The 25,056-nt window shown below is 39.2% G+C and overlaps 1 protein-coding gene across 2 annotated transcripts; it reads right to left on the bottom strand.

The window, feature by feature from the left end:
* Positions 1-4,700: 4,700 nt before the first annotated feature.
* Positions 4,701-23,307, bottom strand: sfpq (splicing factor proline/glutamine-rich). Of its 2 annotated transcripts, none has more exons than XM_005739811.2 (12): positions 22,358-23,307; positions 21,577-21,768; positions 21,187-21,488; positions 20,958-21,053; positions 20,228-20,424; positions 20,033-20,117; positions 19,817-19,928; positions 19,682-19,730; positions 18,591-18,694; positions 5,241-15,486; positions 4,911-5,030; positions 4,701-4,798 (listed from the first exon to the last, which is right to left on the bottom strand). In XM_005739811.2, exons 1-10 carry the CDS (start codon positions 23,153-23,155, stop codon positions 15,376-15,378), a joined length of 2,046 nt encoding a protein of 681 aa, XP_005739868.1. In that variant the 5' UTR covers positions 23,156-23,307; the 3' UTR covers positions 4,701-4,798; positions 4,911-5,030; positions 5,241-15,375. The 2 variants fall into 2 exon arrangements, with proteins under 2 accessions (XP_005739868.1, XP_013768023.1); XM_013912569.1 differs by having other exon boundaries at positions 5,241-5,289; positions 22,358-23,306.
* Positions 23,308-25,056: the final 1,749 nt, after the last annotated feature.

The following is a 25,056-nucleotide window of genomic DNA, read 5'->3' as shown; positions in this document are numbered from 1 at the left end:
CACACACACACACACACACACACACACACACACACACACACACACACACACCAGAACTTCCTCTTCATTTACTTGGTGGTTATTCAAAACCTGCTCTGCTTGGGTAAGCAGATGCCATCAAATACTCTGCTGGACAGTGAGGGAGGTGTGTTTAAGAGCCTGAAGTGTGTGTTTGTGTCTCACTCAGGTTTCGCCCTCCTCTGAGCGAAACACCACTGGGTGCTGCATCAGGCGGTAGATCGGTTTCCACGCCTGAGATTTATGGCACACTGGGCTGCGGCCCACATGAAGCCATCAAACTGGGTCGCTTCTGAGAGGAAACAATTCCGGTGTAATTCCAGTCAAGCATCCACTCCACGCTTTAACAGGCACTTTTGCTAAAGTGAATAGTGGAGATGACACACACGGTGGGATTAATCACTTTCAAAGCCACAGCTGCATGATTGGTACTGAAGGTCAGTGAGTTACCAGGACATCCTGGTATCATTTACATGACGGCTTTAGTGTTTATGTTATTAATACACCTGATGTTCCTTTTCCATAGGATTTCACCTGACTGATGGATAATAATATAACTCTGAGTATATAATGTAAATAACCGAAGCCTTCATTCTCAACCCGGGGTCCACATCTTTAGTACCACATACCATTTGTATCTTTAGATGCTGGGTATATATAAGAATCCATACATAGAAAACACATAAACCTCACAGATCCTACATTTACAGCTCCATTAGACCAGTCTTGCAAGACTCACAGTTAAAATGATCGTTATTTATCGTACACTGGGTCTCGGTGAAAACCCAAATCTCTCCTTTTTGAGATCTTTTGCTTTTCTTCTCAAACAGAAGGTTCGAACAGCAGGTGGGTAAAGCTTCTCACAGCCAGAGCTGTCCGCTTGTGATGACTACATTAGTTATATCCCTTCTCACCGACATCACAGAGAGCCAAGAGCAGGAAAAAAAAGAGTGCAACTGAGTGTTCAGAGCAGCCTGAAGCCCGAGCTTTAGGCTCACAGGGTTTCCAGCTGACCACTGAGCTTCACGTGTGCAGAAAAAATCGTCAGGATGTGTACTTTTAATGGCGCAATTCACGATTTTCACATCAGAAGCAGTTTTATGAGAGTAGGTCAGTGAATCTGAACTTAGAAAACAAAAGTACACTTCAAGGTTTAGTCACAGTGTGCAGTAAAACTGCAAGACTGACCCTGAATGACCGTCCTCACCTGAATAAGGTCATGACTTTGAAGAGGCCCAGTCACTAATAACTGTACCCGTTAGGAGAGTTTAAGTTGCTTCTATCTGGTCATCGGTACAGGATGCCAACATGCAGGACCTACAGTCTGAAAAACTAATTTGTGATCTTTTAAATAATTGACTTATTTTTTTAAAGTTGCTTTTTTTGTATATTTATTTTCTATTTATTACATTTAGCATTATTGTTGTGGGACTTCTGCTGACTGTACAACAAAAATAAAGACATGCTCGATTGTACTACATATACCGACGTCATTATTTGGATATTTTCAATATGATCATCCACCACTTTAGCAGTATGCATATAATGTGTGTAACAGAAAATCAGGAAAGTATAATCAGTCACTTATAATGTCAGGTAATGCTGATAACACAAATTTCAGCCAGAATTTATTTAAACAGCTCAATCTAGAAAACAACAAAGAACAACATGTTTAAGACTTCATGTTGATTTTATTCTTTTCATTCATGAGGAAAAATGTGCAATACTGCAGGCGTCACTGACACGAAACTAAAGAGAGGCTGAGATCAGAATAACTGGATACAAAATAACCGAATGACATCATTCCTCCTCCGAAAACATGATGCACACAAAAGAGATATGTAACAATCTAATTCATGTATTAATTAGTATATAGTTTTATTAATTATATGAATTAATCTCCACATTATTGTCATTTTATATTGTTTGGACTTTGACCTGTCAGAATGCATCAAGAAAGTTAAGTTATTTCTGCTTCTCCTTTTGTTTCTTTACTTCTTACCTGAGACGAGCCATGCTGCTTCGCCCGCGGGGGCCTTTGGCTCCAGGTACGAGCGAGGGCAGCTTCAGGGGGGTTTTAGCTGCCCCGTTTCCCACTGCTGAAGGTGGAGGGAGGATGGAGCCGGTGAGCAGGTAGGTCTGGACCAAAGCTCCACTCCTCTGGGCGCCTCTCTGCCGCCACGATCCGCCGGCGTCCAAACCCAGGACAGCTGTCGGGGGAGCAGCTCCAGCAGTGCCGCTCATTTATCTGTGGGTGTGTTACACCTGCAGGAGAATACACCTGAAAATATGCTCTCTAAACTAATCTTGACACTGATTTCTGCTGCAACACATGAAGACTAGTGAAAGTGATAGCATGGTCACGAGGTGGATGGCAGATATGGCTTCACCTAAAGACCTGGATCTATAGCCTGCCTGTCTACAGGCTGCGGGGGGTGGATGAGGAGGACATTGTACCACTTCTATCTGTGGGCAGCGGACCGCATCAATGATGCAGGGCCATTAATGATGCATGAATGGAGCCGGCCAGGTGGACACCACCAACTCTCCCTCGCTCCTTTTCCCTCTTCACCAGGTCGGCTTACAGTCGAGGGAGCAGGTGGTAGGTGAGGAAGTGTCCAGGAAACGTTCATGTGAGAGAATAAACCGGGACCCTGGTTCGGTGGTGATCCCAAACAGGAAGCTCTTTTTGCAGAAATATATTTGTGAAACCTGTTACTTGTTCTCTATGAAGGTTTGTTAATATTTGTTCTCTTGGATTTGAAGCATATATCCAAGAGAGAAAGTCCACGTGAATATTTTTTTTGGAAACAATATCATGTCTGTCTGAGCGTTATCCAAAAACTTTAACTCCTTCTGAGAAAACAGTTCTCCTTCACTGGCTGTTTATTTGGCTTTGTATGTCTGGTATATTTAATTAAACTTTAAGCTTCAGTAGCACAAAAGCAATCTGACAGCTTGTATTTCTTAGATGTTTTCATACAGAAAGCATGAGCTGCTTAGAAAATAAGCTGTGATGTAAATGAATAAACCCAAGTGTATATACAGTTAACTGGCATCATTTAATCATTGTTTACGTCATCTCACGATTTCAGCATCACAACATTTTCTGCTTTTAAGTTATTTCAGTAACTTTTATTCATTTTAATGGTTTCGAAATTTTAAAAAATGTACTCATTTATTTTTGATAACATGTGAGGTCACCAAATATATTGGACTGTAATTTTAGCAACTTCACGATTTATTTTTTTCATAATGTTTGTTTAACACAGTGAATTTATGCTGCAGTAGTTACGTTAAAATTTAAGTAAATCTTTAATATTTGAGACGCCGCTATCTGTTGTGTGTTGTCCTGATGCTTAAGATCACAAACCGCTGATTTGCTTGTTATTATTATTATATTATTATTATATTATAACAAAAATCTAAATCGATCAATATAAACTTGAACACTTTCTCCCTAAGACAAATTACAGAATTATGTAACATGCATTTCACAAGCTTAGTTGCGAGACAAAAGGTGAGTTATTCACTGCTCACATTATCACAGCCCCATCGTGTAGGTTAAATACTGTGCCAATAGCCCCTCACATGACCACTGATTCCAGCTTTAGGCCCAGCAGAGTCATCAGCACCGGTCCTGTTTTAATGGAAATGCATGGAAGCGGTCCTAGACTGGGCAACAGTAGCACGGTGGTGGGAAACCGGCATTACAAATCACACTCATGGGTCCATTTCTGAAAATTGACAACCATTAGCGAAAGTAAAAAAAAAAAAAAAAAAGTCTTTCAGCACCAAACCGCACTGACATAATGCCGCATAGCAAACTAAACTTTCAGCCGCAGGGTAAAAGAGGACAGCATGTTTTTGATCTTGTGGGGGGATTAAATCACACTGGATCATGTCATTGTTTGGTTTTGAGTTTCATTCACACCGGTTTGCCTGAAGCTTTTTGCAAGACATATTTTAACCCTCCATAGATGCTCTGGCAGGTTGAGCTCAGGTGACTCACTTTAGCACTAATTTAAGTCAAGTTTTCACTTTGTGTTTTTGGCCTTTAGGAGCCTGTTTTTGTGCCAGGGTGGAGCTCAGGTCAGACAACAACGATCCGACACATATTCAGATTGTGCCTTCAGACTGCTCCGGATCATCTTGCTGCTTCTCGGCTGGACCTGCTCCAAGACTGACAGCCAATACTTGAGATGCAAGTGTGGGCCAGCAGCGGAAACATTGCACCTTTAGCCTTAATTGTAATTGGACTGGACTCCTATCAGAGTGCTTCACAGCTGAGGCACTGAATCCAGCAAGAAGGCAGGCTGCTCAGTCCACCAGGAGTTTAGTGAGTTTGATGAGTGATTGCAGGTTTTTCCTGGCTCTGAATCAACCTCTGGGACCTGTCTACCAAAGTAAACATCACTAGTTTACAGTTTTCTGCCATTTCCAAGCATTCAATGAGTAGCGTGTACTGTAACACTTGATTAAATTAACCCTAATGACTTTAATGAACTACACTACAGTGCTGGTGGTTTTCCTTTTCCTTTTACAGAGCACCAAACCTCAATTTAAACAGAAAAACAGTTTGACATCTCATTTAATGCAATTTAAATTTAGTGTAACGCTTAAATGAAACTAACTTAGACAAAACAGGTAATCAGGTGAAAAGTAAGACATGGAAACAAAACTCAGGTTTATATCTTTTATTATTAAGAGAAAACAGCGCATCTCTCCTCTGGACTGCAGACTGCCCTCTGCTGGATGAGTTCTGGTACTGCTCCGCCACCTGAGAAACAGTAATGAGTTATTAGACTTAAGTGCTGCAAATAAGATATTTCACAGTGTGTTTCTATTCAAATGTTTAAAAAGAAAAAACAAAAAAAAAACTGTGCACGCACATTTCACATCCATGTTTTGAAGGACGAACTGCACATGAGCCAGCCTGGAGGTCATCCTGGCGTCCTGTTACAGCGAGCTTCCTCCAGCTTTGACATTTTACAAGACAATCTTCATTTTCCCTACAACACAGAAACAAAAAAATACATCAGTGATGTTTGACTTGTGTCATGTGACAAAGTAACTCAGGAGTTTTGTCATAGCAGCCTCACAACCAACAAAATACCAAACACTCAAAGGTAAGTTTCTAAATAAGATGCATTACAGTGCTGCAGATGATATTTTACATGTTTGGAAGTTAAGCAGACACACTGCATTTGTCCAACACTTACGGTGGTAAATCCGTGCAGATCCTCAGCCTCCCTCTAATGGTCGAGGATCCTGCAGCAAGAGACAGACAATGAGAGCCTGACAGTGGACTGATCACCAGGTTTACTCAAACACTACTCACTGTGGTTGCAATGCATAAACACAAAAGTGAGAGCCTGTGTGTGTAGGTATGTAGGTGTGTGTAGGTGTATGTGTTGTATGTCATGTGACAGATGTTTAAAATAAAATGAGTTAGTTCTAACATAAATTAGAAGAAAATCGTGTGTGAGGGTAAGTAAAATGTGTGAATGAATGAAGTGTGTGCACGTGTATGCATGTGTTTGTTACTGAAGGGCATCTCAGCACCCAGAACATGAATAATTTATTAGAAACTGCAGAGAGGACAGACAAATTCATGACAACGTTCGAATCCGTTGCAATCCTTGAGAGGTAGGTAGGTCCATCTGTTACAAAGCCATGTGAAGCTAGACTTTCATACTGACACATCAGGTGTTTTACTGCAAAGGTACCCCAAACTGGAGCTACACCATAAACCTAGCACTGACGAAGCCGTGGTCGTTTTCAGTGTCAGTCTTTCGGACTCTGGGCAGGGCCCTTTCTGAAGAGGCCATTACAGGACTGAAGGGTAGTTCTGGCATCACACTCCAACAGGATATAAGGAAGGATTGTAGTCAATCAGGACTCAGAGCATGGTTAGAAAATGGATCACAGTGCAGAGATGAAATCATCACAGCCGCCATTGGCTGAACACAGTCTAGCCACAGCTCGAGAGACTCAAGGGCAGCAGAGCCCTACAGAGATGAGAGATCTAAATACAAGCAACATACGAAACTGCCACAGTCTTCTTGTGTACATTTATTCAAATGGCTGGCTGGTCAGTGCATGATATGCCATTCATGAGTCACAGGAAGGAATGAGGAATAAGAGGTACTGAGAGAAGAAAGGAAAAGGTCCATTTGAAGCTGATCACTGGACACACTCTTTAAAACGATTGTCCAAATTTTCTCCGACAAACCACGCAACCATCAGTTTGTTCCTAAAAACAGTGTTTGAGAATACAGATTGTATATATACACACACACACACACAGTGGACTGAGCATCGTTTTTAAATGTGAAGCTAATATGGGAGTGAATTAAATCTGCTTTGTTTCTAATGGCCAGCAGGGGGCAACTCCCGATTACAAAAGCCAGACTAAATGAAGTCAAGAAAACGATACTGCACCTAATTTTATGACCTCAGCAAATAATTTCCTTGTGAGTTTGAAGTACATTAGGCAAAGAAGAATATGGTGATGTACCCTAAGGTTTTGAGTGTGTGAATGTTTTTTTTAATTTAAATATAGATTAACCCATATCTTGTGTTAAGTGCACCCTTCACCTAAAAGTGTCTTTATTCAGCAACCAGATACAATAAAAGACACCCAGGAGTGTGATGTTCAGCTCAGCTTTCACCCTGCCGGTACATTTTAAAATATTGTTTGCAAAAGGTAGAATGACGATTAATTTCACAGTGAATACAGACATGCGTTACTAACCTATCTACAGTTAGCATCATGCCCTTTCAAAAGCTAAAATGGTTGTGTGTCATTTCATAGCTCAAATTCCCAGCTTCAAAACAACAGTTTTCTCACTAGTTTTACACCGAATTCATTCCACAGATGAGAAGCAGCAAACTGTCTTGATGCAACTAAAATCAGATTGACAACAAACACTACGTAACTTAAAGCCCAAATGCTCTACATGATGAAATGGTACAGTATAAACTTTCATGCTCGTTCTGTTTAAAACAGATTACTGAAACATGAGTGGTCCTTTGTGTTTCTATTTGCTCCACATACACAAGTCTGACCAGTTATTTATGCACAAAATTGTAAAAGTATTGTTATATATTTTTAAGAAAAAGAACTACCAACTTAGAAAGGTTGAGGACCCAAAAAGTATGTGACATCTTAAATATAGCACTTTCACAGATAAAAATCAAAGCGCTTCACAATAAACCCTGAAATATACATATAATAATAATATGAAACAATGAAAACACTTTTTAACAGCTTGTTGGTATAAAAATGTCTTCAGCTGCTTTTAAAAGAGTCAGTGGAGTTTGTACAGCGTAAAGACAGTGGAAGAGAATTCCACAACCCAGTGCCTGAAAAGCTCGATCCCCACGTGTTTTGAACCCAATACATGGGACCAACAGTAACCTCTGACCTGAAGTGACCGGTAGGAAGCATGATGTTTCAATAGGTCAGAGATATAATGGGGAGCTTCACCATGTAGAGCTGTTCAGTTAAAACTAAAATTTTAAAATGAAACCTAAAATTTACTGGCAATCAATGAAGAGAAGCCAAAACGCAAGGGATGTGTGACCACTTATTAGTGCCAGTTAAGTCTTGCCACAGCATTCTGTACAGTCACTTCAACACTTCAAAAACCCAACCCAGTACCAATACAATCGGTATGTCATTTCAGACAGGCAGAGAGGGCGAGGGAGTAGTGCTGATAGAGGGTTCAAAGATAAAAGTGCTGCTTACACAGTGTGAAAGTACTTTTCATGACTGATTTTAACTGCATTGCGACTGACTGAGGATGTGCTGATGAAAGGCCACTGGGTGTTTAACAGTACTATTACTTTATCAAAGCAGGAATAGACTGAAATCAGAAAGCACTGAGTATTTCAAAACATAAAAAACAAAGTTATGGCCAAAGCAGAACAGTTTCTCATAGTATTTTGCCTCTGGTAGAGCTGGGCTTTGGTTGTCCCCCCACCCCCAGTTTGTTGCTGCAAACACCCTGCCTTTTTCCAAACTAATCACTTTCAAATATAGGTTTTCGAGAAAAGGAAACAAAATGCAAAACATCGTGTACGGTTGTAGACAAGACTTCTGCTTTTTCCACTTAGGAGCTTAAATGTACCAGGCAATACTTTATAAAAAAAAAAAAAAAGCAGAATACCTTTCATTTCAGCGCTGTGTTCCATATATTTGAATCCACACAAACACTTGTTTTCATGCACACATACAGAGGAGCCAAAGTACTACAACCACACACACACACTCCACAGGCTACAGCAAATCTATTGCCAAGAAGTATGAAGAGAGATCTGCACTGTGATGCCATTCTTTGAAAGTGTGATGCCAGAAGCCCTGAAGACATCACTGTGAGCAGTGACGTGGAATAAGAAGACAGAAGAGTTAAGTCATGGGACAACTGTGCATCTTGCATTATAAACATGGATGGGACACTTACCTTACTTGTTCAGCTGATCTGTGTAAGCATACCTCTGGCTGCAGTGCAAACAAGTCCAGGCTTTACTGTCCACTGACATCTGCAGAACTACTCATCGTCAATGTAACCCAACTGCAGAGAAGAGCCTCTACTGTGGACTGGGGCAGCTTGTCTTTGACAAGCTGGCTGACAGCAGCTAATGCACCTCTTTTACCCAAAGACATGAAACCCGCACAACCAGACAGGCACAACAAGCCGCTGCCTCTTCAACCGTAAGACAGCATCGAACATCCTGCCTCACTCAGGTCTGTGAGCTTGATCGGTCTGCTGGTGTAGCTCTTACTATTATGGTAATTCAGACAGAACTGATGAGATTATGTGCTGGAGTAAAAAGTTGTTACATAAAACTTGAGTCACAATGTAAAGTGTGGGGAGTGGGGATGTAACAGTCAGTGTGGTATATTTTTGGTAGAGGCAACAAAAGACTAACAAAAGTCAAAATTATCCTATGAGCAGCCTCTTTTTTTTTTTAAATTAAAAGTTGGCCATAATTCTTACTTTGACAAAAGAAACTCTAAATTGAGAATAAAGAGAAATACTTTCCCATATTTGGGGAATGATTTCATCATAAAAAGGTTTAAACACTAGCAATAATTACATTAAAAAAAAACAACTCCTGAAAAGAGGACAACAGAACTGTCAGAATAGGTATTGTTTGTTGGGAGCACTCATGTTTCAGTTAAATATAATGTTTAAATATAAAATATGTTGTGTGAGTTAGCACAGAGTTCTGGCTGAGCTTTCAAGAATACTCCTACCAGAGTTTATGGCCAATGCATACCTGGTGTGCAGCAAACATGTTCTGGAAAAGAAAATGACTTTCTGCTCCTTAACAGGTTAGGCAGAATCACATTATGAGAGTGTATTTAGAAATCCTAATGGTGTGACTGCCAATGCCATCAGAAAAAACAAAAAACAAAACCTCTTTCTACTGAACCAAGAAAAAGACCTTGGATTGGATTGCACTGAAGAAATACAATAAAAGTTTCTAAAGATGTTAAAAGCTGAGCTCAGTGAGCTGTGAGACACGAGAACTACATGTAGTCGAAGCGTAACTAGTACACTGAGTTTTTTTGATTTTAGTCCAACTGGAAAAATGAGTTAAACATGAGGTTAGAGGCTGTGAGCTACTTGCCCCTAGAAAGTTGTCACTAGAGTAATACTTAAAACTGGTTCTGGATTCAGCTCACTGTCTAACAGATGACATTAATTTTTATTTATTAAGCAAAAAAAAAAACTAATAAAAAAAAACTAATCATGTAGCAGTAAAAGTAAGATTGTATGTGGATATCACTGGTACGGGCAGTCTTTTTCCTCCTACAGAGAAACATATACATGTTAGCACTTAACGTCACACACGTACCGTTACACCCCTAGAAGGCAACAGGTCATTTTTCTCACCATGAACCTTAATTAGTTGCTATATTGATCACACCTGTGCTGTGTGATCATTAGACAATTGTTAAAGCTGTTAAGAGTGACTGTCAAAAAGTTTGATTTCCATTTATGAAGAGTCTGCTTACTGCAATGTTTCACTTGCCTGTGGCTGCGACTTCACTTGAATGTCAAAGCTTTCCATTGTCACCACAATTCCAGTCAAATACATCTATAAAGAGGCATCGATTTCAGACCTCAGATGTTGAGTAAATGTGTTCCTCTTTCGTTTTTATAATTCCACTGCCAAACTTGTCCATTTTTACAACGTGTAATCCATGTATTTGTGTAATGTAACTTGCTTTGGTTTGATAGCGCTGTATAAGCAAGCATGACAGCTATTTTTACTTGAATACATTAAAACATGTAGGCAATATCAAACTCAGTCTCTTAATCTTTTAAAGAGGAACTAGAACAAAATTCCATTATTTCTTTCATATATAAAAATGTAACAAATTCACATGCTCTTCTTAAAACTTACATTTTAGAATTTATAAGAGTCAAATGCTTCAAACTGTCCTCAATACATTTTACAGAATACTTTCTACTTCTGTCACATTTTAGTTGTTATCTGGAATCTATCATCTGTGACCAGTACAACTAAGAACCTCAAAGTCCTTCCAAAGGTGGCAAATAAGGATAAAGAAAAATCTGAGGACTCTTAAACAGACCTTAAAGACAGAAGACCTAGCTTGAAGACAGAGTGAATTGCATGGCTGCAAAAACAGTCAGTATAATATGCACAAGACAAAGTGGAACACAAAAATGTGGAGTGGGTAACCGGGCCCCTTGAAGAATGTCAAGGGTTTATTTTCATGTCAAAATAGCAGAAAGGGATTTTTTCTGCATTAAAGTATAGCAACTGTAAACATACAATAGACATAAATATAAGAATTTTCCTTAAAACGGTGTACTTGTGCGAGAGCAATATCCAAATATATAAATTCCCAAATATTCTAACCTACAGTCCAAGTTATAGAGCCACTATTATCTGATCACTCTGGTCCTTTAGAGTGACACAGTTTCATTTACAAAACCGCTCCAACAGAAGCTACAGACTCTCAATGTCTTGGCTTGGCAACTTCCTTTTCATAGTCCAACACCTTAACAGATGGTCAAACCTGTTAAAGAAAAACAAGTTGTACACAACACAGACAACGTTACAACGTTCAAAATGCACACTATGTTATTAAGTAAAAGAACTATATTTAAGCCAGTAAAATGTAATTCAATCTAAAAGCAGTGATGCATTTCTAAATGTTTTACCTAAAAGGAATTTGATGTATAAAGGGCATATTTTAAAGGTACCTACATACCTTTGATTGCAGATCTAAACTGTTTCCTAAATGTTGGAGATTATTTGACTTCCAACATCCTTTTTCAGTTAGTTATGTCACAACTACTTTGAGGAATCTTTATTTTAATCTGAAAATCCAGTCATCTGTGCATACAGTCAGAAAAATTCAGAGTGCATGCCACTGCGCTAAAAAGGAATCATTCGTCTAAAGAATGAGGAAAAGATTGGCAAATACATCTGTACAAATAACTATTAGTTATAGGATTTGTTATTTTGCAATGAAAAACGTTCATCCAAAATTGACCATTTAATACGAGCGTATAAACCATGTAGACAGGCTTTCTCTTTGCCAAATATATTTTTAAAAAAGCTGGCATAACAATCCATCATTGAGATGTAGTGTTATGTGAAAATTATACTCAAAGCACTGATGTTGCAAAGAACAATTAGTGCCTTAAACCTATATCGTTATTCTTTTGAATATTTAGAAATAACCGACCAACACAAATTTAGTGTTGTGGACTTTGAAGGCATTAAATTCCATTCCCACATCAGATCAGTGAGTTATGATTTTTCTGAATGCCATTAAGTGTATTTATAGATATTAATCTGCAATATATTAATTAAAATTTATTGCATTCCATTGTGAATTACTATTACTAAATTTTTGAAACTTTTTTCAAAATTAAATAAGAAAATATACACTAAATATTTGAAGTACACAATATTGGATAAAATAAGAAGTTTTCTAATTCATCAAGAAAGCTACAAGGATGGATTAGAATCACAATCCAGTTGACTTCCCAGGGGTTTGACTACCATATCACAATGACAAACATCTAATTAATGTACCTCATTAGACTACTCTCTTGGAAGGAAATCATGTACTGTATGTACAGGATTAAATAGGGATTATATCTCACTACTTTCACTAGTTTCAGATCCAGCGTTTGAGTTTCTTAGCTACAGCTTTTCCAAGTCCTCACTACCCAGCCACACTTCAGCCACAGTCCATTATCTTTAAAGCCGTCCATACCTGTTAAAGAAAACATGTACATAACACAAACACAAGTAACATTTGAGATAAACACTCCTTTATATCCTTCCCATTACTGAATGCATCCACACATCCAAATCTTCTGTTCTGTGGCCATTTCAGGTTTGTTTTGTGGGATTCTGGGATGCCACATGATAGAAGACATTAAAGTTAAAATCCTTACCTTCATTGCATGTTTGATTGTGTGAAGGACATTAACAGGTGCACTAAAAATATTTGATTCTTGATGTCTTATGTAATCCATGTTTAAATGGAGGACATTTTCTTCTACATGAAGAAAAAAACAGAAAAAGCTACAATGATCAGCTAGTTGCTGTGCGAGATCAGCAAGCTTCCACCAACTACAAAATTGTAACTAATGTTGAATGAAAAATACTTTCAATGATTCACAGAATGTCAAAGTTAAAGCTAGTGGAATAGAACAGAGCCAAGTTAATACACGCAAAAAATAAAATCTGCTTAATAACAAAAGTTGAAATTATTAAAAGATCAAAATTACTTACATTCACTTTTCAGGCCATCTCTTACCAGACAACTCTGACAAAGGTTGTAAAGGTAGGCTTGTGAATGGAGGAAGGTGTCCGTTTAATTATGGCACTCAATTTTGGTTGGGCCATCCTTACATTATTACTGTTTGAGCAGTCCCACAATTAGAAAAAAAAATAAAAATATTTGGACTTCTTGTCTCTTGATCTCGTGCTGTGTTTGGAGATAATGTGAATATCCTAATAGTACAGGATATTATTGCCATTATAATGGCAGGTGCCATTAAAGTCATTAATGCAGATACAGTTAAACATTTCTGCAGAGATTGAGAATGGGTTCTCCTGAATGTAACCCAATCTGTCATACAAGTCAGTCTGAGAAGGGAATAGTGATAAATTTACCACAAACAAGGCAGGTCCTCGGAAAAAAAACAGCACATGAGCCCTGTTGACAAAGTTGATACAATAGCCTTGGAGTCTCTAGTTTTAAATGAGATCGTAGTGCTGGTTTGTCAAAAGTTAACTGATACACAAGAACATATCAGTGAAATAGAAAAGATGCAAATCAGACTGTCGTTTAAGCCCACTGCACACATCCATGCGGTTTTGAAAACTAGGGCATCCTATGCGTTCTTACAAAGGGACTTATTGTCTTTGTGCTGCTCTAGCAAAATTAGAGCTTTATAACTGAAAATCATTTTCCAAAATCCAACAGTGACTCAGTCATTTATGACGTCACAGCCTGAAACGTCAGATCTCTGATGAACCATTGGTTGCTAGTTACTAGACTTTTAGAAATTCTAAGACTTGACATACGTATCCAAGTATGGATGTTCCAAGGCGTTTAAGTATAATATGGACATATCTGATGTCAAGATTTGCCACTGCACTTCCCCAAAGATACATTTTACACACAAACTTTTATAGACCTATAATATGCCTCAAGTTCGTCCATAACCATTATTGACTACATTTACATACAATTGTATTACTTCAACTGATGCAGAAACGTGGTGCTGTTTGAACTATTACCACTTAAGGTTAACCTAAACACCTTAAAGAACCTATAGGAGTCCAGAGTCACATCAGTCCACCCTTATGGAAACCTTCATAATTATCAAAATTAATCCTTTACATAACAATACAGAAACTGCTACAATTTCATCCCAATTTAACAACATCATCCGTTTTTAAAGATGGTGGCATTTGCTTTGTGCATTTTTTATGACAGTTATCCTTCTGAAAGAATGCCTCACAAATGCTTCAAATGCTAGCAATAACAGAATGACCTGCATGTAAATGTAGTCAAATAACTCCAGCTTCCAAACATGCACACAAGGACACACACTTGAGTGGATTTTGCCTGTCTACGACAGACTGTGCGGTTTCAGCACTATGTTTCTGTAAGACCACTGTTAGTCACACAGTATTACACAGGTTTTCTTAAAGGTTCCATGTGTGATATTTCTTCTGTCCTGAGGCAAGACTGTAAAAGCAGAGTTACTCATTGAATGCAACATAACTCAGAAAAAGCCTCTCCTAAAAACCAAGAAAAAGCCTAAAAGTTCCCCTTTTTCAAAAAATAAAAGGAAACATACTTGTTTGAAAACAGGGTTATAATATCAGAGCCACCCTGCATTATTAAAAATTAATGAAGTTCTTTAAAACGCGACTGTGACCATTTTAATAACCAATTTATAAAAATGAATCTTAACAACTTTTTCTTAAAAAAATAAATAAATAAATAAATTCCTGCAAATGCTATTGCTAATTTACAGGAAACGTAAAAATATTAAAATGTGTTAAATCTTATTTTAATTAAGTTTTCAATGATCTGGAGAACCCTGTTCAACATTGCTTCCCAGTCTAGAGTCTTTTTAAGCAGGTGGTAAATATATGATTATTCCTTTGATGAATAAGTATTTTTACAATATATTTCAATGTGGGAATTTGCTGATTAAAGCTATGTCGTACTTGCAGCTAATTTCTGTCATACCACGAGTTAATTCTTTTCAGACTGTGTACGAATCACTGAACTAAAGTGGACAGGACTTGAGAAAATAACACATAGAATCTTTAAGAGCTAATATGGCAGAGGTAACCACATTATTCAACTTCCGCAAACAGCCCATTGCTACTTTCTGAACGTACTACACGTTTCATTTTTAAGAATAAAAGGTTAAAGGTTTTTCCTGATTGAACCAATGTCTCTTTATTATAGTACATGCGTTGACTCCAAATGCATGGCACAAAACACAGCCATAGGAAGTTCAGAAAAAATGTTACAGTTATCACTTCACGACGACTCACAGAGCATAACACATCTTTAAAAAAAAAAAAAAAAAAAAAAAAAATTATACATGGTCAAAAAAAGAACAACTGGATCAGCTAAGAGTAACTTCTCTTTTCAGACTAGAGACAAAGTAAAAAAGGAAAATATTGACTGTCAATAACTGAGTAAATTGGCTAAAATGTTGTAACAATTTAAACTTAAATACAAGAAATTCGAATCAACATTTTTGTTTTTAGAGAAAAACTGTACAAATGGTGCTGCTGGGAGCATCAAAAGGGCAGCGTTTAAAAACGGGGTTTCTTAGCAGGACCATCAAACTCCTCGCGGACCCTGCCATACCCGGGGTTACCAGGACCCATTCCCCTCGCACCACCCGGAGTGAAGCGCTCATTGCGCTGTTGGGTGTCAATGTGCCAAGGAGGCAGACAGGAGGGTGGTAATAAGGTATGGGAAGGGTCAGTGCATAAGCACACAGTTCATGTCCATATGGAGATGTGTAAAAAAGGTATGGCACAGGTGTGATTTGTTTTATATTGTGAGTGGTTTACAAAAGAACCAGCAGGAGACACATCCGGAGAAACCGTTCGTTCCAATATGAAGGTCCACAGGTGCCACAGGTAACATACGGAAAAGGAAGAGAGGGTAATGCTTTCGTTAGTCAGTGCCTACCTAGTGTGGTCTCTTCTCCAGTGCATGCCAAGATTAGGCTGGGCATTAATGACAGCTGGCCGTATCTACTAGTTAATGGCAACAGATACATGCCTAAACTTCTGAGAGGCGGCATGAAAATAGGACGCTAAAAATATATTTCTAACATGAGGTTTAACCTCATATTTCTAGTCATTTGTTACAGCCAGAATTCAGATTTCCTTAGAAAATGTTGCATATACACACAATTTGGTGGCATCATGACTAATATTGTAAACTGTATGACTTAGAGTGATCTTAAACATATCTATAAATCTGTTGCTCAGGTATCACAAAAGGGTATGGCAACTTTTAAATGGTCCCAAATGTGACTACAACGTATAGGAACTACCAGAAATGTGTGGTCTCTCAGACAGAATGAGTATATTCGTAGTGTAAGACATTTTTCCAATAAGTAAGCAGTTCATTAATATTTACATCAATGCTAATTCAGACAACTTCTGTGAAACTAAAAGTGTCCTTCTAGAAATTCAGCAGAATAGCTGAAATTGTCATTTGCAAAATGAGGCTAACAAAGAACAACTAAGGTAAGGAGAATAACGTGAGGTAGTCAGATTGCAGAATATAAATATTATCTTGAAGTGAATGAACCTTCTGCTCATTTTACTAAACTGAAATTCAGACTGTCAGGATCACTTCCAACAGGCTTAAACTTATGGTCTTGAAAAGACCATTCATTTGAAATATTCAAAAGCAAATTGTGCTCTAAATTTTAAAGAAGTAAATACTTTTCTAGACGAGTAATAAATGAAATACAGGTTCTTGTTTTCAAGTCAAAATTAAGATGTCTTTAAGCACGAAGAATTTCTTTTAGAACTCATTTTACAACTACGAGCAAAAAAGTATCAAGGTTATGAGCAAAATTTTTTTTATCAAAGAATAAAGTCTGATAGAGTTTTAATTTCTGTGCTTTTTGTCATTAATAACACAAATTAAAGAAATTCAAAGGAACAGTATCTTTCCCACCTCCCAAAAAAGAAACCGTCTTTTGCTGTTAACCAGAATCAGACAGCAATACAGCAAAAATAAAATAAAATAAAAAATTTGGCTCTCTGAGCACAAGCCAAGTGTTTAGTTCTATTGCAGAAGAGAAGCCAGTTGTTCATCTCCAAAACTAGGCAACTCACAAATGCAAGAAAGTTGAGATGGCCAGAGCACACTACAGGCCAGGGAAAAAATGCATACGTTTGACTTTGGGGTGAACTGTCCCCCCTTTAATTCCTACTACTGTGAGCTTCAGATGTTTTTTGGGGGGGGAAATAAACCAAACATATTCTAATATTACAGCTTAAGCAGAGCCCACTCTCCAGGTGTGCTGACTTGCTGAAAGTGGCTAACCAATTTCTGTTTAGGTAAAAGCCATTAGATCCCCAACTTCACATGCTCTAGTACTGACAGTCTTCATTTGATATGACCATTTCAACTATTTAGTGCAGGGTGGGTCATGTCATTTTTAAATGGCAGCTTTACACCGTGTACCTACCCAAGTTAGGTGGGTTTGCTGCAAACAAAAGTGCATAACTTTATAAAAGTAAAATGAACTCCATGAGGCAAGCAATTCCTAAAGTGTATTTAAAATGCCTTAAAGCAGGTATGTCAAACTCATTTTATAGCACATAAAATTTGGGCCACATAACCCACTTACTCTTAATTCCGTCAGTCTAAGTTAGTTTAATTACACATGAACTACCCATTATAAAAAACAAATGTCAATAGGCCTCATGTTTGACACCCCTGCATTAAGATCTAAATTAATGGTCTGTTATTAAGACTTTTTTTGGTAACAAGTCTTAATAATACAGAAACCCTATTTTAAAGTTCAAGCATTACTTTTTATTCAGGACTATAGAACCTTTTCATCCGTCAGCTGTAATACAGAAACGAATGACTTCAGGTCTAAATTCTGCCACAAACAAAAATCCCAGGCTCGGTCCAGTTTTCAGCGACATCATCTGAACAAAGTCACAAGGCTACGCCAGCCCCCATCAGTTAATCATGCTGTAATCTTCGTCAAACTCAAAGCTTTACACCGTCATCAGGCACTAAAAGTGTTACAAGGTTTCAAAGCTCAATTACAAAAAGAGATACTGATGAGAAGGTAAAGGTTGCTGGTCCAGAAGTTTTCCACCACACTTCAACGCCCCCCCCCTCAAAAAATATAATTAAATACATTTAAGGGTGGAAAAAGGAAGCCTGTTCACACACAACTTCAGTTCTCCTGATAGACAAATGAGGCATGAAATTGGTAGTAGAAAAAAAATGGAAAATTCTTAAAATAAAAAATAAAAAATAATACTGGATACCAATGCTCTCCTCAGTCAAGAAAACGTGCCTGTCCAGCTCACATAAGACAGGGCTTGCAATAGCAGTCCACTACACAAACAGCATGATAGGAGTGAGCAGAGCCAGCAAAGTTTTTCTACAGCTGTTTGAAACACACTGAGATGATCATTTAGTGCAAGCTGACGGTTTTATAGCTTAAAAGCAGTAATGGCTTGTGGGACTATTAACTGAGGGGGCTCGGCTTGCTACTGAAAAAAAGGAAAACAAACAAACCCTATAAAAGCAGTGAGCGTGTGTCACATTCAACAACCAGAAAGCCATCCAGTGATAGCTGAGAACACAAATCACTCATTCTGCCATCCTGCTTAGACAACTGGACATCGTGTTAACACGAAGAAAGGAAGAGAAAAAACAAAAAAATAAAAACATGGCTGGGAGTCTCCAACCAAAGGGAAAGCCAAACAAAACTATATTAACTACTGAAATTCCCACAAGTGGGATACATTACCATTTCGTTGCCCATCAGGCCTCCTGGTCCTCCCATTCCCTGCTGACTCTCAAACCCAAGCCCGCTCATAGAGAATTTCTGTGAGGATCCACCAAAGGACATATCTAAAGAGCAAACAGGAAAACATGTTAGGTATTCATACAGCACATGAATTAAAAATACCAATGCTACCCCCCTCAGCCTCCTACTACACACCCCTATTTATCCATTTCAAAAATTGTAGGTCTCCAACTTAGGATTGGACTCCATGCTGCCTGCCCATCTGCGTGACGACAATACCCCACCAGTCTTTTACGGCTGAGGAGTAAAAACTCAGACACATCCTGCTGATGGTAAAGCTGCCTCAACAGAATTTCAAGAGCTATAACACTCGCATAGATACTGGCCTGAATACTGATACTGATCTAATATTTGACTCAGCTATCAGCAGCTTTACAAGCTACAAGCTAACATAGCCAGCTGTCATTTAGTTGCTAGGGGGAAATGTAATGTAACACGAATGAAGTTGACACCAAAGCAAGTACCAGTTTAGAAACGTTTAACACCTGCTACCCCCAACAGCTTCTATTTGCATGCTTGCAGAAGTTGTTTTTTTTTTTTGTTTTGTTTTTTTAAATACACTACTGACAAGCCTACACATAGAGCACTGACGTTGTTTGTACATTTCCTACCAAATCTAGTCTAACAAAATCAAGTCTTCCCTTCCTGATATCTCCACATGTGCATTATTTTTACACAGACCTACTTTATGAGCTTCCTTCATACTTTACATTTAGATTTTATTGTTTTAGCTCTTTTTTTATTTTACTTTTTCTTCTTATGGAATTGTTCTACCTTTGTGTCATTTTAAAATCATACTGGACTATTTTGTCCATTTTATTTCACTAAACTCTACGTCTACTTAAAAAAAGAAGCTACTTTATTACAGAATGTTTAATACTTCAGTTACTGTAAAGGAATAGGCTGGAATTGTCTTTTTGCAACACTGTGCATTTCATCATCTAATGCCTAAAATGTTTTGGTCACCTTTTTAGCCACTGTGGTGTCTGGATTTCTGTCATGATTTCTTAATTTAAACAAAAGACACTTACCACCCATGCCCAAAGCTCCACCAGGATGCATTCTCATTTCTCTGTCCCTCTGTAAAACAAAGAAATTAAGATTAATGTAGGCAGTAACTGGTTGTTGAACTGATGTTTTTGACTCCCAAGTTAAGTTTAACTAACATCCATAAAGCTGCCCATCCTGTAGTTCTCCTCACGCTGACGGCGCATCTGTTCTTCCAACTCTCTCTTCCGAAGCATCTCCTCCTCCTGTCTGCGTCGCTCTTCCTCTTGTCTGTTTAAAAATGCCAGATAATTAGTCAAATGTAGTCCATGTTTTAAGAGAACTCAACACCTGTTCCAAACAACAACCAGCTGCAATTTAATGACATAAAATACCTGAGCTGCATTTCCTTCCTCTTTTGCATCTCCTGATTGTGCATCTCCTCCATACGCCTCAGTTCTTCCTGTCGCCTCAACAGATCTGAATGAAAACACAACGCATTACATTTACAGCAGTAGGATAACCCACATCTAATGAGTGACATATATAACAAATTATGAGAATTGCAGGTCTTCCATATCTAAACTTGCCTTGACGGAGCAGATTGGCCTGGTGCTCATGGTAAGCATCCTCCATCTCGCTCTCGAGTTTCTCACGGGCCTCACGCATGTTCTTCTCCACTTGTTGTCTTTGCTGCTTTTCCATTTCATCAAGGGATTTCCAGCGCTTTGCATACTCAAATTCAAAAGTGCCTGGACGGGCAAAGCGAGGAGGCTCCTCACGCTCTCTAAAGACACAAAGACCATAACGTAGAGTACATTAGATTGACAGGAACATGTCAGCATTCACCTGAGTTACTAAAAATTGCATTGAAAGATCTTCTAAGATAAAATGAATGCAAAGTGAAACTTTAGTTTTACTACACCATACTTCCTCATTTCAATGATTCAATAGTCGCCAATTTTATACTATATGCAATGGTTTAGTTTTCTGTTGTTTGCCAATGTGGGATTTTACTCAGATTAACATCTGCAGAGCCTCAGAGAAGGTTGACCTTTAACAGCTGAGTCCACCACCCCCACCTTCCCCATCCCACCATCTGCTACTCACAAATAAATGACCTAATGACCCGAAGAAAGTAATTTGCATAATAAAGACGATTGCGTCAAGAGACCAAAATGCACCTGCTTCAAGACCTACTCATAGTTCATTCCACTGGCTATTTTATGGTGGTGTTAGTATGATTAGTGCAACTTAAGGAAAAAGTAAGATTTCCCTGCCATCTGCATGATGTTGCACCAAGAACAAACCAGTACTCACGTTTTATATTTGGGGTTCTTCTGTGCCAACTTCTCTGGAAGACCATCTTCACTATCGTACTGCTCCAGAGGCTCGACAACAACAGGCCGAGGAGAACTGCAGAAGGTGAAATACAATTTTTTTTTTTTTTTTAAAAAGAAAGAAAAAGAGCAAGGGCTTCAAGAACCTTTTAAAAATATCTTCCAACTCAAATACCCCCCTTCTACTCAACTAATATAATTAGACTTACGTAGTGAGCAGAAAGACCCCCTCGTTGCACCTCTCTAAAGCCTTTCTGGCAGCAGGTCTGGAGGCAAATTCAACAATTCCTCTGCCCGTAGAGCGTCCACGATCATCTACAACCACGATGGCCCTCTCTACCATTCCGAACTGTGAGAAAGCTTCCTCTAGGAGTTCATTGGAAACAAATGGTGACAGATTCTTTATAGACAGCGCTGCAGAGTGTGTAGCAAATCGGACACGCAAGGGTCTGCCCTTCATCGGTGTGTCATCCAGCTCAGCTTTTGCTATCTCTGCAAGTGCCCGAGATTCCTAGATAAAAGAAAAATGTTATTTAAAAGAGTCCCTTTACTTATTACAGTAACAAAAACCTGTTTCAATTCAAGCGTGTGACCCTTACCAGTCGGATGAAACCAAAGCCTTTCCCCTTGTTGATAAAGACCTCAGTGGGCTCCCCATATTTTGCAAACATCTTCCTGAAATCGTCCTCTGTGATGTCGTTGGGCAGGTTACCAACAAACAAGCGGCACCGCTGTGTGTAGGACTTCTCACCTGGCTTCAGCAACATGGACAGCGTCGCCTTGAACTCAGCCTAAGAAAAACAAGACCGATTTTTTTTTTTAAATTCGTATACATATATAGAAAACAGAAAAATATACAAATTATTTGACGCCCAATAGATCATCATTTTCAGATTAACTTTATGTTATGATTTGTGCTCGCGTCCGTATTTCGATCTCCGTTCGCCCATCCCCCTCACTCGCTTTGTGAAGTAAAAAGAAAAAAATCCAACACGGAAAATAATATGAAATACCACTGTCGACAAACTAGTTCACCCAAAATTGTTCAGGTTAACAGATGAAACCCATCACTGAAAATATATTTTTCCTTTTAAAAGCGTTAAAATAGAACTAATTTCTATACTTGAACAAGATGGCCGCTAGCTAAAAGCAATAACGTTGCAGGATGTATTCTTTTATGCACCGCGACTGCCCGCCGGAGCGAGCGCCCGACTGCTTCCCTAATAACTGTAAGGATAACACAAACAACTCCGCCCGACAGGGCTGTTTAAAGTGTCATATCGAGCACCACGCGGCTGGTTTGGCTAGTGTTAGCAGATAGCGACTACCGACGCCACTTGGGCGTTTATAAAAATTAAGATAAAACTAAATAAAGCAAACCTTAGATTGCCTCTCTTCTGACTGACTTGCGTCAGTGTTCATGGTATCTCGTGACTGTTGACTGACTTTCATGGCCGGTGGCCCTGTATTTTGGCCTTGTTGAAGTCCTGGTCTCTGGCCTTGTTGAGGTCCTGGTTTCTGGCCTTGCTGGGGTCCCGGCTTGTGGCCCTGCTGGGGTCCCGGCTTCTGGCCCTGCTGGGGTCCCGGCTTCTGGCCCTGCTGGGGTCCTGGCTTCTGGCCCTGCTGGGGTCCCGGCTTCTGGCTTTGCTGAGGGCTTGGTTTCTGACCTTGCTGCGGCCCAACTGCTTTCGGGCTTGGGTGTGGAGTCGGCTTCTGCTGCTGACCGTTAGCATTTGCCACGGGTGACTTCAGCTGCTGGTTCAGGTTCTTGTTTGCCTGGTTTGGCTGAGGGGAGGTCACGTTAGGTGTGGGTGGTGGTGACTGAACTTTCGGCTGGGGCGCAGGGGTTGTGGATTTCTGCTGCTCTTGTGCCGGTTTCTGATGCTGTTGCTGCTTAATCGGGCCTTCCATCGTAAGAGCCGGGCCTGGAGTCGGCGGAGGGATGATGGGTAGCGACTGGTTCTGTTGCGGCTTCTGGGGAGTGTTCTGCGATCCTTGGTGTGGTGGTCTGTTGAAGTTGTGTCCCCTCCGGTTTTGATTTTGATTCTGGAAAGGATTATGCCTAAAATTTGGGTTTCCCATAAGCCCACCTCGCATGGGGCCGCCGGGCCCACTTCCTCTGCGCGGCTGGAAATGATTCATTCCAAAGCCGCCACGATTATTGTTGAATCGAGACATTGGTCCTAATATATAGGCAAAAATTATTTTTAAAATACCAAAAGAATTAAAGGTCTACTGCTCAACAACCACCTCCAAAGGCTGTTCGCAGGTTCTCAAAATGGCGACCAATAGTTAACGTATTTTCTTTCTTTCTCCAGTACGCAGACGTCTGGCTCCGCCCAGTCCCATTGATTGGTCCGTTGTACAGGAGGCGGAGTAAGAGTTTTTCGAAGGAGCCAGTCCTGAAATCACCAACTCTGCTCTCATATGTATGTAAAGAGGCGGCCATTGCTCGAATGAAAGAGCTGTTAATCATTGCTCAAAGAAATCTGAAACAATTCGTTGTCACATAGCTATCTGTTTGGTACTGTAGCCTGCACAGTGGAACAGTCCCACAGTGACTATTGCTGACTTTATGACCCAGATTATGCATAAGAAGGGTATCCTTTTTATATGCATTTCACTTTAAATTAAAGCACGTGAATACACTTTATATATCTGGCCCTTGATGTAATTTTCACTTCAATGTGTGGCTGCTAGTGGAACTGACGCACTCCTGCTCCAAATAAAGTCACGGAAACAATCAAACACGGATTAAACGGGTTAACAGTGAGCACTGTCCAATGAAAGTAAGAATACGTTTTTCCTCTACAGAGAAGAAGCTCATACAGCTCAGACTAAGCTTTCAGACCCATTTGAACAACAGCTGTTTGCAGGGGTTTGTGTTAATCAGTCCTAGCTTAAAAAACATTAGTGAGAAAACTATTGAGAAAAAAAATCCTGAAGGACTTGTTTAGAATTCAGTAGGTTGATTTTTAGATTTATTAGTAAACATATGGCATAAAGATTTAAAGAGAATTGAAGGTAACTCTTAACTGGGCGTTTATATCACACTGCAGTGACACTGGGGTTTGCCTTAGTGGGAAATTATTTTGCTTTTAGCATTTCTCCAGCCCACGTAATAAAAACTATCACAAGAGAGAGACATGGCAGTTAACAAACCCTGAACTGAATTTTATGGGAGAGTTGTGCAACAGCAAACATGGTGGTAGAAGTAGAATGTCCAGGAAGAAAAAACACATGTTAAAACCTTACTAAAAAACTAAAAAGACCTCTGCTTAGTTATTCGATCACCTGAATGTTGAAATGTCTGTGGGCAAGACACTAAACCTCATGTTTCCCTTGATGTATCCAATGTGCCTGTTGATTAAAAGTGCTTAGGCATGAAAAAAGCACTTGAATAATGTGGGTGAGTGAGGCTTGTAGTTAGAGAGTGCTCAAATTAAAAAGAAAAGTGCCATAGAAGTACTGCACCACTTCAGTCCCTTGGCTATTAGATCACACATCTCTGGCAGATGTCATTTAGACAATTTATTTTATTGCCATTTGTCTATTCACCTCAATGTTTGTTGATCTGTAACTTGACATGTAACAGTGTTTGTAATGAATGTTTCAGGTTTGTAGGTTATGCAGGTTAGCTGCAAATGATTTTTTCCTGGGATCAATAAAGTGAGCTGAATCTATGCAAACTCACATGTGAATCCAGTGTTTACTATAAGCTACAGTCACCCAGTCTGAGTCATAAAGCACTTAATTTAGTGTCTTTAAGCTTCTTTCCATCACACATGGCTACCTCCTGAGGCACAGCCACCCTTAACCTAACTGCAAGGCATGTGAAGGAAAAGCCACTGACACGTGCTCCAAGTATGTGAGAACTCCTTCAAAACTGGCTTCAGTGGGCAAAGTTTTTCTTCAGAGCAAAAGGAGACACCTTTGACAGACTGACAAGACTTAAAACATCCTCAAAGACCAGCTTTTACCAAGGATCAAGGTGTAATTTCTCTCCATTTTTCACCATGATGGAGTAAAAAAACAAACTTTGTAACTAAGTGGCTGCAAAATCATCAAATTCAGATTTT

Source organism: Pundamilia nyererei, unplaced genomic scaffold (genome assembly GCF_000239375.1).
Source record: "Pundamilia nyererei isolate P.nyererei 1_Seehausen unplaced genomic scaffold, PunNye1.0 scaffold00093, whole genome shotgun sequence".
Classification (NCBI taxonomy): domain Eukaryota; kingdom Metazoa; phylum Chordata; class Actinopteri; order Cichliformes; family Cichlidae; genus Pundamilia; species Pundamilia nyererei.
Note: the sequence above shows the minus strand (reverse complement) of the source record. Positions and strands in the feature narration are given on the sequence as shown.